The sequence below is a fragment of the Pan paniscus genome, chromosome 2 (genome assembly GCF_029289425.2).
Source record: "Pan paniscus chromosome 2, NHGRI_mPanPan1-v2.0_pri, whole genome shotgun sequence".
In the NCBI taxonomy this organism is placed as follows: Eukaryota; Metazoa; Chordata; class Mammalia; order Primates; family Hominidae; genus Pan; species Pan paniscus.
Window position 1 is genome coordinate 51184797 of NC_085926.1, and position 17291 is coordinate 51202087.

The 17291-nt window shown below is 41.7% G+C and overlaps 1 protein-coding gene across 9 annotated transcripts in view; it reads left to right on the forward strand.

Annotated features, from left to right (window-relative positions):
• The window catches only part of DOCK3 (dedicator of cytokinesis 3), a 711442-nt gene that overhangs the window by 527121 nt on the left and 167030 nt on the right, over positions 1-17291 (forward strand). For all 9 annotated transcript variants that reach the window (XM_057301776.2, XM_055109993.3, XM_034956564.4 and 6 more), the window contains exons 13-14: positions 11780-11868; positions 17139-17264. In XM_057301776.2, coding sequence (XP_057157759.1) covers positions 11780-11868; positions 17139-17264 — 215 coding nt within the window. The remainder of the gene's footprint in view (positions 1-11779; positions 11869-17138; positions 17265-17291) is intronic.

A 17291-nucleotide genomic window follows, 5' to 3' on the forward strand; every position in this document is an offset into this window, starting at 1 on the left:
GAATTTACTTTAGTAGGGAAAGACCTTTTCCTAAAGATGTATCTATGGTGTTGGTTGGGTAGGGTACTTTGGCTTTGACTCTGGTGTGTGCAGTAGTGTCATCTCTGTATGATTTCTTTGGCTGTAAACAGCATTAGTGGCATCTGTGATTTCCTGGATAGGTTACGGTACAGTTGTTAGTTAAGGCTGTGGGGAAGTTGTGCTGGGGACTAGGATGCCAGGTGGGTCAGTGATAGTGTCACTGGGCAGTGTACACTGGCAACCATGTTGGCAATTATTGGTGGGTCAGTTGGTGGGCCTCCACATGGCTTGCTTAGATGTGGCAGTGGTGGATTGTACAAGTGGGCAGAGTCTCAGGTTCCTGGGCAGCTACGTGGCGTGAGTGATAGCAGTAGCGGTAGTGGGACAACTCTCTGGGTCCTGAGTGATGTGCGTTGATGTTGGTGGTGGCTCTGATGGGCTGGGTAGCCCAATCTCCAGGAACTCGGGTGGCACGTGCAGGCAGATGCCAGATGAGGTGATAGCAGCCAGGAGTTTAGGAGAAGTACTCAGGTGCCCAAAGTGGTTGTGTTGGGTATTTGCCAGGACCCTGGTCTGTGTTCTCTGTCACAGAGCGAAGAGTGAAGCTGGACTAGGTAGGCTCATGCTCAGACCTTCAAATGGTGAGAACAGCACCAGCCGTCATGGACAGGGCACTCCGCAGGCCCCAGGTGGAGTGCTCAGGTGAGGGGTGTTAGCAGCTATGCTAACACCCTGTCACAATAAAGGGTGGGGTCATTCTTGGTGACCAGAGCCTGGGCCAGCGGGTGGGAATGCACATTCCTCACACCTTAGTCCCAATGGGGCTTGCTCCCTGGCCCTGGCAGGGGTAGCCCACCTCAGCTGCAGGAGCCCCACCCAACTGGTGATCAAGTCCCAGTGGCAAATTTTACCCCACTTGCATCCCAGTCTCCATCCTGGTGGCACTCGCTTCTCAGCACCAACAGCTTCACCCCATGCCTTACTTGCTTCTTAGCTCTGGCTGTAGGTGTGCTTCCAGCATACTCCCCAGTCCCAGTAGCGACAGCTCGAGTTTCTGTCATGCCTCAGTCCTGGCACTACTGGGCTGCAGGACAGCAAGCAGTCTGCCAAAGGCTACATTTGAAAATGATGCCTTGCTCCTCAGACACTTCAGGGATGAGATGTCAGGGGAAGTTGGAGAAGCAAATAGACCCAGGAAAGTTATCCACCTCTTGGTGAACCTGCTTCTGCACCTTGCACACCTGCAGAACTGCTTAACCACGGGTGCTTTTCACTCTGTTCTCTTTACCTCCTTGTTCTGGGATTCAGGGACAATTCTTTGAACACCGTTTGCGAAGTGACAAAACCCAGCAGGGAAGAGCAGACAGGTCTGGCCTCATTTTCCCGCTTCCAGGATGTCCCAACATCTTCCTAGGGATATCCCACTAACTTCAAGTCAAAGAGTGACAGAGACTGCAACAGAGCCACTTGGGCCTCTTAGAGCAGAGGATACTGAGCAGTGGGGTTTCTTCTGAATGTGATATTATTATTTATCATTCACTGACAGGTCACCAAAAAAAAAAAAAAAAAACAGGGAAAGGGAGGGATGGAGCTAGTGAGACTATGACTAATACAATCTGTGTGCATTTCTGTGGGTTTGAAAACCCGCTTGCTCTTTATACGAATTCAAACTAAGGAATTGTGAGTAAGAATAGCTTTAGAAGGTGCACATCTAGGCTGTCCATAGTGAGCCACTGCTCACGCCTGTAATCCTAGCACTTTGGGAGGCTGAGTCAGGCGGATCACTTGGGTCAGGGGTTCAAGACCAGCCTGGACAACATGGTGAAAGCCTGTCTGTACTAAAAATACAAAAATTAGCCAAGTGTGGCAGTGGGTGCCTGTAATCCCAGCTACTCAGGAGGCTGAGGCATGAGAATCGCTTGAAACCAGGGAGGTGGAGGTTGCAGTGACCCGAAGACGTGCCATTGCACTCCAGCCTGGGCAACAGAGGGAGACTCCGACTCAATAAAAGAAAAAAAAAGAGGGGAGGAGCCAAGATGGCCGAGTAGGAACACCTCTGGTCTACAGCTCCCAGCGTCAGCGACACAGAAGACGGGTGATTTCTGCATTTCCATCTGAGGTACCGGGTTCATCTCACTAGGGAGTGCCAGACACTGGGCGCAGGTCAGTGGGTGCAGCACACCGTGCGTGAGCCGAAGCAGGGCGAGGCATTGCCTCACTCGGGAAGCACAAGGGGTCAGGGAGTTCCATTTCCTAGTCAAAGAAATGGGTGACAGACGGCACCTGGAAAATCGGGTCACTCCCACCCAAATACTGCACTTTTCCGATGGGCTTAAAAAACAACACACCAGGAGATTATATCCTGCACCTGGCTCGGAGGGTCCTACACCCACGGAGTCTCGCTGATTGCTAGCACAGCAGTCTGAGATCAAACTGCAAGGTGGCAGCGAGGCTGGGGGAGGGGCGCCCGCCATTGCCCAGGCTTGTGTAAGTAAACAAAGCAGCCAAGAAGCTCGAACTGGGTGGAGCCCACCACAGCTCAAGGAGGCCTGCCTGCGTCTGTAGGCTCCACCTCTGGGGGCAGGGCACAGACAAACAAAAACACAGCAGTAACCTCTGCAGACTTAAATGTCCCTGTCTGACAGCTTTGAAGAGAGCAGTGGTTCTCCCAGCAGGCAGCTGGAGATCTGAGAACGGGCAGACTGCCTCCTCAAGTGGGTCCCTGACCCCTGAGCAGCCTAACTGGGAGGCATCCCCTAGTAGGGGCAGACTGACACCTCACACGGCCGAGTACTCCTCTGAGACAAAACTTCCAGAAGAACGATCAGACAGCAGCATTCGCGGTTCACGAAAAACCACTGTTCTGCAGACACCGATGCTGATACCCAGGCAAACAGGGTCTGGAGTGGACCTCTAGCAAACTCCAACAGACCTGCAGCTGAGGGTCCTGTCTGTTAGAAGGAAAACTAACAAACAGAAAGGACATCCACACCAAAAACCCATCTGTACATCACCATCATCAAAGACCAAAAGTAGATAAAACCACAAAGATGGGGAAAAAACAGAGCAGAAAAACTGGAAACTCTAAAAAGCAGAGCACCTCTCCTCCTTCAAAGGATCGCAGTTCCTCACCAGCAATGGAACAAAGCTGGTTGGAGAATGACTTTGACGAGTTGAGAGAAGAAGGCTTCAGACAATCAAACTACGAGCTACAGAAGGAAATTCAAACCAAAGGCAAAGAAGTTAAAAACTTTGAAAAAAATTTAGACGAATGTATAACTAGAATAACCAATACAGAGAAGTGCTTAAAGGAGCTGATGGAGCTGAAAGCCAAGGCTCGAGAACAACGTGAAGAATGCAGAAGCCTCAGGAGCCGATGCGATCAACTGGAAGAAAGGGTCTCAGTGATGGAAGATGAAATGAATGAAATGAAGCGAGAAGGGAAGTTTAGAGAAAAAAGAGTAAAAAGAAACAAAGCCTCCAAGAAATATGGGACTATGTGAAAAGACCAAATCTACGTCTGATTGGTGTACCTGAAAGTGACGGGGAGAATGGAACCAAGCGGGAAAACACTCTGCAGAATATTATCCAGGAGAACTTCCCCAATCTAGCAAGGCAGGCCAACTTTCAGATTCAGGAAATAGACAGAGAACGCCACAAAGATTCTCCTCGAGAAGAGCAACTCCAAGACACATAATTGTCAGATTCACCAAAGTTGAAATGAAGGAAAAAATGTTAAGGGCAGCCAGAGAGAAAGGTCGGGTTACCCACAAAGGGAAGCCCATCAGACTAACAGCAGATCTCTTGGCAGAAACTCTACAAGCCAGAAGAGAGTGGGGGCCAATATTCAACATTCTTACAGAAAAGAATTTTCAACCACAAATTTCATATGCAGCCAAACTAAGCTTCATAAGTGAAGGAGAAATAAAATCCTTTACAGACAAGCAAATGCTGAGAGATTTTGTCACCACCAGGCCTGCCCTAAAAGAGCTCCTGAAGGAAGCACTAAACATGGAAAGGAACAACTGGTACCAGCCGCTGCAAAATCATGCCAAAATGTAAAGACCATCGAGACTAGGAAGAAACTGCATCAACTAACGAGCAAAATAACCAGCTAACATCATAATGACAGGATCAAATTCACACATAACAATATTAACTTTAAATGTAAATGGACTAAATGCTCCAATTAAAAGACACAGACTGGCAAATTGGATAAAGAGTCAAGACCCATCAGTGTGCTGTATTCAGGAAACCCATCTCACATGCAGAGACACACATAGGCTCAAAATAAAAGGATGGAGGAAGATCTACCAAGCAAATGGAAAACAAAAAAAGGCAGGGGTTGCAATCCTAGTCTCTGATAAAACAGACTTTAAACCAACAAAGATCAAAAGAGACAAGGCCATTACAATAATGGTAAAGGGATCAATTCAACAAGAAGAGCTAACTATCCTAAATATATATGCACCCAATACAGGAGCACCCAGATGCATAAAGCAAGTCCTGAGTGACCTACAAAGAGACTTAGACTCCCACACATTAATAATGGGAGACTTTAACCGCCCACTGTCAACATTAGACAGATCAACGAGACAGAAAGTCAACAAGTATACCCAGGAATTGAACTCAGCTCTGCACCAAGCAGACCTAATAGACATCTACAGAACTCTCCACCCGAAATCAACAGAATATACATTTTTTTCAGCACCACACCACACCTATTCCAAAATTAACCACATAGTTGGAAGAAAAGCTCTCCTCAGCAAATGTAAAAGAACAGAAATTATAACAAACTGTCTCTCAGACCACAGTGCAATCAAACTAGAACTCAGGATTAAGAAACTCACTCAAAACTGCTCAACTACATGGAAACTGAACAACCTGCTCCTGAATGACTACTGGGTACATAACGAAATGAAGGCAGAAATAAAGATGTTCTTTGAAACCAATGAGAACAAAGACACAACATGCCAGAATCTCTGGGACGCATTTAAAGCAGTGTGTAGAGGGAAATTTATAGCATTCAATGCCCACAAGAGAAAGCAGGAAAGATCCAAAATTGACACCCTAACATCACAATTAAAAGAACTAGAAAAGCAAGAGCAAACACATTCAAAAGCTAGCAGAAGGCAAGAAATAACTAAAATCAGAGCAGAACTGAAGGAGATAGAGACACAAAAAACCCTTCAAAAAATTAATGAATCCAGGAGCTGGTTTTTTGAAAGAATCAACAAAATTGCTAGACTGCTAGCAAGACTAATAAAGAAGAAAAGAGAGAAGAATCAAATAGATGCAATAAAAAATGATAAAGGGGATATCACCACTGATCCCACAGAAATACAAACTACCATCAGAGAATACCACAAACACCTCTACACAAATAAACTAGAAAATCTAGAAGAAATGGATAAATTCCTCGACACATACACCCTCCCAAGACTAAACCAGGAAGAAGTTGAATCTCTGAATAGACCAATAACAGGAGCTGAAATTGTAGCAATAATCAATAGCTTGCCAACCAAAAAGAGTCCAGGACCAGATGGATTCACAGCCGAATTCTACCAGAGGTACAAGGAGGAACTGGTACCATTCCTTCTGAAACTATTCCAAACAATAGAAAAAGAGGGAATCCTCCCTAACTCATTTTATGAGGCCAGCATCATTCTGATACCAAAGCCTGGCAGAGACACAACAAAAAAAGAATTTTAGACCAATATCCTTGATGAACATTGATGCAGAAATCCTCAATAAAATACTGGCGAACCGAATCCAGCAGCACATCAAAAAGCTTATCCACCATGATCAAGTGGGCTTCATGCTGGGATGCAAGGCTGGTTCAATATACACAAATCAAAAAATGTAATCCAGCATATAAACAGAACCAAAGACAAAGAACCACATGATTATCTCAATAGATGCAGAAAAGGCCTTTGACAAAATTCAACAGCCCTTCATGCTAAAAACTCTCAATAAATTAGGTATTGATGGGACGTATCTCAAAATAATAAGAGCTATCTATCACAAACCCACAGCCAATATCATATTGAATGGGCAAAAACTGGAAGCATTCCCTTTGAAAACTGGCACAAGACAGGGATGCCCTCTCTCACCACTCCTATTCAACATAGTGTTGGAAGTTCTGGCCAGGGCAATCAGGCAGGAGAAGGAAATAAAGGGTATTCAATTAGGAAAAGAGGAAGTCAAATTGTCCCTGTTTGCAGATGACATGATTGTATATCTATAAAACCCCATTGTCTCAGCCCAAAATCTCCTTAAGCTGATAAGCAACTTCAGCAAAGTCTCAGAATACAAAATCAATGTACAAAAATCACAAGCATTCTTATACACCAATAACAGACAAACAGAGAGCCAAATCATGAGTAACCTCCCATTCACAATTGCTTCAAAGAGAATAAAATACCTAGGAATCCACCTTACAAGGGATGTGAAGGACCTCTTCAAGGAGAACTACAAACCACTGCTCAATGAAATTAAAGAGGATACAAACAAATGGAAGAACATTCCATGCTCATGGGTAGGAAGAATCAATACTGTGAAAATGGCCATACTGCCCAAGGTAATTTATAGATTCAATGCCATCCCCATCAAGCTACCAATGACTTTCTTCACAGAATTGGAAAAAACTACTTTAAAGTTCATATGGAACCAAAAAAGAGCCTGCTTTGCCAAGTCAATCCTAAGCCAAAAGAACAAAGCTGGAGGCATCACGCTACCTGACTCCAAACTATACTACAAGGCTACAGTAACCAAAACAGCATGGTACTGGTACCAAAACAGATATATAGACCAATGGAACAGAACAGAGCCCTCAGAAATAACTCCGCATATCTACAACTCTCTGATCTTTGACAAACCTGACAAAAACAAGCAATGGGGAAAGGATTCCCTATTTAATAAATGGTGCTGGGAAAATTGGCTAGCAATATGTAGAAAGCTGAAACTGGATCCCTTCCTTACACCTTATACAAAAATCAATTCAAGATGGATTAAAGACTTAAACGTTAGACCTAAAACCATAAAAACCCTAGAAGAAAACCTAGGCAATACCAATCAGGACATAGGCATGGGCAAGGACTTCATGTCTAAAACACCAAAAGCAATGGCAACAAAAGCCAAAATTGACAAATGGGATCTAATTAAACTAAAGAGCTTCTGCACAGCAAAAGAAACTACCATCAGAGTGAACAGGCAACCCACAAAATGGGAGAAAATTTTCGCAACCTACTCATCTGACAAAGGGCTAATATCCAGAATCTACAATGAACTCAAACAAATTTACAAGAAAAAAACAACCCCATCAAAAAGTGGGCGAAGGATATGAACAGACACTTCTCAAAAGAAGACATTTATGCAGCCAAAAAACACATGAAAAAATGCTCACCATCCCTGGCCATCAGAGAAATGCAAATCAAAACCACTATGAGATATCATCTCACACCAGTTAGAATGGCAATCATTAAAAAGTCAGGAAACAACAGGTGCTGGAGAGGATGTGGAGAAATAGGAATACTTTTACACTGTTGGTGGGACTGTAAACTAGTTCAACCACTGTGGAAGTCAGTGTGGCGATTCCTCAGGGATCTAGAACTAGAAATACCATTTGATCCAGCCATCCCATTACTGGGTATATACCCAAATGACTATAAATCATGCTGCTATAAAGACACATGCACACGTATGTTTATTGCGGCACTATTCACAATAGCAAAGACTTGGAACCAACCCAAATGTCCAACAATGGTAGACTGGATTAAGAAAATGTGGCACATATACACCATGGAATACTATGCAGCCATAAAAAATGATGAGTTCCTGTCCTTTGTAGGGACATGGATGAAATTGGAAATCATCATTCTCAGTAAACTATCGCAAGAACAAAAAACCAAACACCGCATGTTCTCACTCATAGGTGGGAATTGAACAATGGGAACACATGGACACAGGAGAGGGAACATCACACTCTAGGGACTGTTGTGGGGTGGGGGGAGAGGGGAGGGATAGCATTGGGAGATATACCTAATGCTGGATGACGAGTTAGTGGGTGCAGTGCACCAGCATGTCACATGTATTCATATGTAACTTACCTGCACATTGTGCACATGTACCCTAAAACTTAAAGTATAATAATAAAAATAAATAAATAAATAAAGTGAAAAAAAAGAAAAAGAAAGTCCACATCTATCACCACAGTATGAGGTTTAAGGATTTAGAAAGCAATTTTACCTAAATATGCCTTTAATAACTACATCAGGTATAACACGAGGATGCTGCTAAAAGAATGGAAGAGTAAGATAGAGAGGCATGAAATGATGAAGACTTTGATGGGGTTAGGACTAAAGAGAATAATTTTAAAAACTGAACAATTGGCCCAGGTGTGGTGGCTCATGACTGTGATCTTAGCACTTTGAGGGCTAAGGCGGGAGGATCGCTTGAGTTCAGGAGTTTGAGACCAGCCTGGGCAACATGGTGAAACCTTATCTCTACAAAAAAAAAAAAAAGACAAAAATTAGCTCGACATGGTGGTGTGTGCCTGTGGTCCCAGGTGCTCTGGAGACTGAGGTAGGGGGATCACTTGAGCCTGGGGAGGTGAAGGCTGCAGTGAGCAGTGATTGTACCACTACACTCCAGCCTGGGCGACAGTGAGACCCTGTATAGATCAGTTAATAGGTAGATAGAAAGAAAGAATTCATTGTTAACAGCATATAGTATTTGGAAGCAAGTGCTGTATTAAGAGAATAAAAAGAAGCATTGGTAATTGAAGGTAAATTGATGCCTTTGTAACAATAACTTGGCAGTTCTGCAAAGCTAAATGTTTTTTATAGCCAGTCATGAGTAGACTGCAAAATTTCGAGAGTTCACTCTTGGCAATCTGCAAATGAATCTGCATGACATTTGATTTCAAACAATCTTTCCTTTGAAGCTACCAGGAGTTTCTTTCAAGCATACTTCCAGCCATTGGTGCTCCCATCCTCCTCGACTCAAATAGGCACAAATATGACCATTCATTTTTCCTTTACTTTCCCCAGAAATGTGATTGTTTTCACTGCTCTTTTACTGTTTTCCTCTTAAGATAAATCTAGTAATGATTTCATAAGATGACCATAATGCAGAATGTTTTCCTCAATATCTGCCTTAGTGTAATGTAATTCTGATGCAGAATGATGGCAAAGTTTTAATTAGCAACATTTAAGCTATAAGAAATAACCAATTGACCTTGGCAATTATTCCATTTATTTGTTCAACAAATATTATATTAAGCACTTATTATGTGCTACAAGTTTTGCTACATGGTGGAGATGATTAGCAAGACACAGTCCTTATCATCTAAGGACTTGCAGTCGAGTGAAGTGACAAATAGGTGCCCTAAAATATAATAGGTATTCTTCTAGAAATCAGAATTCAGTGAAGACCCAAAAGAAGTAGTGGTCAGGTCTAAGGTAGGGATGTTGAGAATGGAGAATAATAGAGCAAGCTGGAAAGGATTCATAGAAAAGGCAATATTGAACTGAATCCTTTAAAAAAAAAAAAAGGAGAGAGATGGGGAAGGAAAGGCAAGAAATACAATTAATAAAGTAGAGTCTTTGTAGGCTTTTTCAATGTAAAAGAGATCTGAAGAGGTCAGAGAGGACCCTGATGAGACTGCCTTAAATGACTTGCTGAAAAGTTCGACCTCTAACCTGTGACGGGCATTAAGAAGGGTGGCCATATGACCAAATTGACATTCTGGAAAGCAAGATGTGTAAAAGGCCCATTAGAAGATTATTATACTGGTCCAGAAGAGAGATGATAATGACCAAACCAAGACAATGAAGAGGAGAAGTCAAATGTGAGATTTTATGATTGCAAAATCTGTAGGATATGGTGAATGCTGGAAGGGTATAGTGAACTACTACTGAGTTCCTCTCAGTGAGAGGGCATCTCTGGGTACAGCCAGGTTGGGGAGAAATGAATTTTCTTGGCCATGTAGATCAGGAGCTTAGGATGAGTCTGGGCTGGAGACAATGCTTTGGAGCTTGGCAGCCTCTGGTAGTGGTTGAAGCTATGGGAATGGGTGAGATTGCCCAGGAAGGCTTGTAGGGTAAGAAGGAAATGGGCTGAAGGCAGAGCTGTGAAGGTCACAAATACGTAAGGGGTATGCAAGGGGAGAGGAATGACAGGAACAGGCTGTCAGTTGTCTAGCAAATGAATTGTATGTGTTGGGTGGAGGGGTAGATGTGAGTGAAATAATGCAGATTGCCACTGTTGATATGACTAACAAAGCTCCAGTTCCACCATACCACCAAGGTACCAGTGAGTATTTTATGGGAGAAAAACTGAAATTACCCCATTCAGTAGGGGAGGTAATTTTCAAGGCTTTTAATTTCCTGCTAAGTTGCTAAATCACAAGAGATTGTTTTAAAGGATACTCTTCCCTCTTTCCTTATTTGGAAGAAATTCTATAGGCAGAAAGTTATTCTCAGAGCCCTGGGCTGTGAGAACCTCCTTTAACCATTCATCACAACAGCTCTGAGTAAATGAGATGTATTTTTATGGCCAAGGAGTCCAAAGAGCCACTGACTGGGTAACAATTAATTAAGCTAGTAACTGACCTCCTTTATCTCTGAGTGGCCTCTATTCCAACCCTTTTTATTTAGAGACCTGAAATGCTTCATACTATTGGATGGCACATTCTATAACTCTTACTGGGGTCTCCTCCTGGAAGTGGCCATGCTGAACTGGACACATCTGAGTAATCCATGGAAAGTTCCATGGGTTCTCCTTTTTGCATGGGTCCTATTTTCTGGGATAGGTAGATCCATACCTTCCTAACCAACAGGGGACGGAGTAGAACCAGGGCTGTGGGAACTCCCTAAGTGTCAAATGGAATTTTCAAGAGATTACCCTAATCTTTTTCCAATTGTTTTATCAAGGTGTCTGTACTAGGATAAGGAATTCCTAGTCTCTGTTCCTAAACTTTGTTCCAAATGGTTATGTGGTTGCAGTTCTCCGGGAATTGACCTTTAGAAGGAAGACACTAAAACATCAGAATGTGAGAGAAATGCACTGTTACTCCTCCATTATTTTGTCTCAATCCCATAGTTCCAAGGAAGGAGCTTTATTCCTAGGAAGAAACTTTATTCCTACACATTTAGGCATCCAGCTTTGTCTGCTAAGTCCTCCTTCCCCCTGACCACAGAAGACTTCATGGTAAATCAAGCCCACTGCTCTCACAAGCTTTTCTTAACTTGGTCTGGTTAAAACATAGCTTCATGCAAATAGTATCAACATTGCTTTTAGCTTAGCAGGGCTTTCCATTGGGGCCAGTCATAATGACAGTTGTATGACAGTAAAAAACCAATGCCATAGCAGTTTCTAAACAGTAGTACTTTTTGAGAGGAGATGTTTTTCCTCTATCAGGAACTTTCCTCTGGGGCCTGTTTATATGTCTGTGCACATGCATGCAATGGGTGATAGAAAAGAAACAACTTTTCACGTGGGATAGTGTTACTTCTGAGAGGAGGAATTTTGCCAATTAAATGTTTGTAGGGATTCATTTTAGAATTTCTATCCTTTGCCCAAGTGTGTGTTTTCTGCTTAATAGGAAATGAGCCTTGTTTAATTTAGTAAAACAGAACATCATTTCTTTAGGAAAGTGAGGGATCCTTTTCCCTTTGAACTTAAGTGTTACACATTGGAACATCAGACCAGGTGTTTAAAATACTTGAGTACCATAACACCTGTCCTTCTGTTACAGGTGCAACAACGAGAGTGAGTGGTCCCAGATCCACGAGAACATCATCCGAAAGTCCAGTGCCAAGTACTCTGCCCCCAGCGCCAGCCATGGTGAGGTACTTCTCTGACTAGAACATTTTGTGTTACATTTGTAGTTGCTACTCATACAGCACTTATGTTGGTTGGTGTAGATTGGCTGCTGTATTCCCTACAGATATTTCTTCTCCTGCCCAGGCATTTCCTACTCATTCTTTTTGTAATAATTTGAGGCCTTCCCTAATATCTGCTGACCAAAATACATTTTGTGTTTTTTCTATAATGAGTTCCATATGTGTTGATAGGTAACTTGAGTTCCAATTCAAATCCAGAGTGAGCAAAAATGTTGCAGGGTTTGTTACATTGTGAAGTCTATGTTTGCCTAAACAAAGATTATACTCAGCCAAATAAATACCTCTCTCTATATATAGCTAGATATCTGTATAGATATAGACATCACACACTTCTCTTTCTATTCCTGAAAGACTGACCATAATGAGAATCAGTGATTAGTCTGCCAGTATCAGTCGTTCTGAAACTAGAATGGAAAATCTTTATTTCAAAGAAGCTTCATCTTAGCTCAACTTCTCCTTTTCCTTTTCCCTTCCTTTCTGTAAAAACTCTGTTTAAATAATTTCTATATAATCTCAGTGCAGTTCTACATATTATATTGTTGTCTAAGTTCATTAATGCTTGATTAAATTAGAAGCATTATTTAAAAGCCTATGTGCCTTTATAGACCCTTGCAGATAGCTATCTAATTTACGCAGAACCAGGTTACTCCTGACAGTTTTTACCTCTAAATCATTTTATAACCTCTTTTACATAATCTTCTTTGTTTTAACTTTCATAGACCTGTTGGAAATTATAAGTTGTCCTTAAATGACAGTGTAAAGTCACTGAGAGGCAAGCAGTTTCTAAAGAGTAGTACATGTTGTAGAAAACTTTGTTTTTTCTCTGTTGGGGTGAGCAGATACTCAACTAGGAGGATCCTTAGAGGAGATTCACACAAGAGGCTGCCAAGATTGAGACCTTCAGTTGTAACAACTTGATTCCTCTAAAACCCTAGTGGGGGTTTGGGGGATAACACAGAGCCTCTCACTATTTTTAAATGACAGTATTCCCTTATACATGTGCCTGGATGCCAAGTAGCTCCATGCAGTGTGCTAAATCTAGGCTAAAGCAAGAGACAAATAAAATTTTGTTTTGAAAATATAGGAAAGTTACTAGCAATTTGGGAAACTACTATTCACATCAATATTTGTCATGTTCTTTGGTTTATTTACTTATTTGATTTATAAAGAGGTGCCCTTGACTACACGTTCTTGGGACATAATGTGATTAAAACATATAGAGAATATTTCAAAAGAGAGATGATAGTACTAGTTCATGAAAGAGCAACTTCTACCATTGCTTCACCAGGTTAAAATGATGAGTTTTGTCTTGCTCCCCAGAGCGAGCAGGGACTGTGCCATATTCTGTGTCTGATTTTTGTCTAGAACTCACAGACACTTGCCATTTAAACAGTGTTAGAAAGATCTCACTGTGGGGCACCACAGACTTCAGAGAGCCTCAGTTAGGATGGCTGTAGTGAGAGGTGGTCTCTGTGTAGTTGTGGAAAAGTCAGTAGGAGGAACAGGCTGCTGCTTTTTGAAGTATGTTAGAAGCTAGTTGAGACCTTGGAAATTACCTGTTTCAACCCCCTCGTTAAATAAATGAGGAAACTGAAGCTCAGCAAAATGACTTAGTGGCTGAACAAGGATAGAACCCAGGTCTCCAGACTCCAGGCCTTTGGCCTTTCTACTCAGTTGCCAAGCTTCTGAGCATGAGTTTTCTACTGCTGGACTCTGGGGTCTTTGTGTCAGAGAATTTTATAGATTGCTCAAGGAATATTTCAGGTCTTTATTAGTCTGCTTAATTAAAGATACATCTTTATTAAAAATTAGTTTACTTTGCTATAAACTTTTACCCATCTTTGTTAGATATTGTGGACAGTTCATTGCCTTGCAGTTCTGTTTCAGAAGTCATTAGTGCTTTTCCTTCAAGTCACATAATTTAAAAATGCAGAAGCAATTGCTACATTGGGTTTGAGTGCTGAGAGTAAATGTATCATCCAGCAGCAACTCTTCTATGTGAACTTTAATAGATGTGGCTCTTCATTTCCATTGTTGGCCTTGGATATGTAGCTACAAACTGAACTTTTAACAGTTCCAGTAGTAGCATGAAGAGCATTAAGGACAAGTGAAGATAAAGCAGTTGACACACAAGTTTTCTGTTTATTTTAAAATGAGTGTTAACTACAATTTATTTCCATATCTTGGGCTGACATTAATTTATATAATTAATCCTCATCCAGCATTTCCACAAGGAGGGGTGGGGGAGGTAGGGCACAAGAACAGAGTCAAGTTGGTACCCTGCAATATTTTACACAGGTGTTAATTTGTCCAGTTACTTTTTTATGGGTCAGTCTTTAATCCAATAAGAGGTTCAGTAAGAAAATGGTTTTCTTGTGTCAGGTAATCAGTGAGACCAGATTAACAGAGAAATTGTATAGACTTTGTTATTTTCTTTCTTTTTTTTAATTTTTTTTTATTATTATACTTTAAGTTCTAGGGTACATGTTCACAACCTGCAGGTTTGTTACATATGTATACATGTGCCATGTTGGTGTGCTGCACCCATTAACTCATCATTTACATTAGGTATATCTCCTCATGCTATCCCTCCCCCAACCCCACAACAGGCCCCAGTGTGTGATGTTCCCCTTCCTGTGTCCAAGTATTCTCACTGTTCAATTTCCCACCTATGAGTGAGAACATGCAGTGTTTGGTTTTTTGTCCTTGCGATAGTTTGCTGAGAATGATGGTTTCCAGCTTCATCCATGTCCCTACAAAGGACATGAACTCATCCTTTTTTATGGCTGCATAGTATTCCATGGTATATATGTGCCATATTTTCTTAATCCAATCTATCATTGATGGACACTTGGGTTGGTTCCAAGTCTTTGCTATTGTGAATAGTGCCACAATAAACATATGTGTGCATGTGTCTTTATAGAAGCATGATTTGTAATCCTTTGGGTATGTACCCAGTAATAGGATGGCTGGGTTGATTTGAGGGCCCCATTGAGATGATAGTCAGGTAGAACATCAAGTGTTGCCAAGGGACTGGGTGTTGCATACTGGGTGAGCGAGTGGGTCACTTTACTGAACTATTCATGAAGGCTCTCTTGTGCTCAGAATCATGCCTTAGCATTATTTGGTATGTGCTTCAATCACCCAGGGTTTCAGAACTAGAAAGGAAACCCAGAAGTTCCAAGATCTCAACTCTACAAAAGGACATACAGCTTTTATAGCCTCCATTGGTGATTTCTTTCATTCTTTGCATGCCTTTTCATTTGATCTCTTGCATAAACTTGAAGGCTTTCTCTTATTTGTTATGTTTAGAAGTAGAGAGCAGCTCTTCAGGATCCCTTTGGGTAGCTCAAAAGCTAACTGTGACACTCTCAGCACCTTTAGTCAACATCTTCATGAGTTTCACTTTGCTTCTGTACACCATTTTGGTTGATCAGAAAATGCAAAGACCAAAGGCAGTCAGTGGGTACTTAAACCCTTGCCAATGCAGAATGGTTAGAGTACACCCACTGTTGTTTTTTTTTTTTTTTTTTTTTTTTGCTTTTGCCTTCCAACCACAACCCCCTCAAATTATGGAGACTTTCATCCCCAGCTAGTTGCTTCATGTTGGGCTGTCTCCTAAGTCAGTGGATTTCTGTTTACCCAGAGGATATGATTTGATAGCTACGTAAAGACAACAAAGATGAATAAGTTAGGGTTATGAGGTGAGGGCAGATATATCCCAAGCTGTTCTCTACAGAGATTATTGTGGTTTTGGTTCTGGCTCCCAGGCTTTCAGGTTCATAAACTAATTGCAGTTTAGTCCACCAGTGATTAGGCTTAAGATAATTACTTTAGAGGGGTTGAAATCTTAAACACTGATTATCTAACCAGAATGCCAACTGGAATACTGTATGTTTGCCTTTTCAGGGCACTGTGATCCTGGTGTTAATGACACTTGAGATACCATGTTTGTAATCCCAAAGTTTCTTGGAAAGCATGAGTTTAGCAGAAGCAACGAGATAATTATGAGGTTCTGTCCAGGCTGTAGTAGAACCATATTTCCTCCCTTGGCCCAGCTCTGAGAGTACAAATTCCTGGCTACTGGCATACTTTTCTTGCCAAATAAAATATCTGTAACTCTTCTATCTGACTTCTCTCTTTATCTACTTCTCCATTCCCTCCTCCCTCCCCATTCCTAGACCATTCTTATTTTACAATTCTGCTTGTTACTATCTCCATTCCAGCTACTACTCTTCTAATTGTATTCATTATCATAACACCTTATTCCCTCATTTCTATAATTGTTCATCTGCATTTAACTCCCAAGCTTATAGACCAGTGAGGACGCCTCCTGTCAACCTATAGATCAACACCTAAATTCTTCATCCTGTTAACAGCTAAACCCATTCACAGTTATAGAGGTAACACTTCCTAATTCCATACAGGCTTGACTGTTACAGCCTTCTAGCCAGTAGCTGCAGCAGGGACCCTCAGGAGGGTGGTGTGGAGGGGGAAATTTCAGGAGATTCTAACTTTGTGCACAACTCCAAGGGTGTAAGTAGTGAGCCAGAAGGCAGCTCACTTGAGGGGATATTACAAATACTCCCAAGTTTTGATTAAAGATCATGTGGAGGATCTGAAATCCTCATGGAGTCAAGGCTTAGTTAGTCCCACAAAAGCACCCTCTTTTCTTTGCAGAATGTGATGTCTCCTCTGTTGCAAGCCAGTGCAAGATTGAACTAGAAAGTTACTTCCCACACTTTGGCATACTCCTAGCATAAAACACAGCACATCTTAGCTTGCTCATTTCTCATATTTGGGATGGCCTGACTGAAGGTCTTCTTTGGTCATGTTTGTTTCTAGTCTTTAGATTTCTCTAGGTTCCTAAATATACAACTTATGTAGTTGAACCCTCTCATTCAATATTCACAAGGGCCAGCTGGACCCTAGTTGGACGCTGGGGAACAGAGGGAAAGACAACTCAATCTCCCAGACCTCAGTCTATGTTTAATAGACTAATTCTCTGGGTTATTGGGGTCACTTTGACTTAAATTTCTTTAGCTTTCCAAAATGTTTCTTCAAAATAACTTATACTGTCTGCATAAAAGTTTTTCTCAAGAATTTTGCTGAACTTTGCACATTTTCTTCTGGAAAATGTGACTGTGTCTTTTCAAGTACTATATAACAGGGTAGAACTGTGGTTCTAAGAAAATGCTTTTGTTTTTGCAGGTCTTATCATTTCTCTGCAGCTTCTTCGTGGGGACATGGAACAGATTCGGAGAGAAAATCCCATGATATTTAATAGGGGATTGGCAATTACAAGAAAATTGGGATTTCCTGATGTCATTATGCCAGGTATGCAGAACTGCTTGGGGCTGGGAA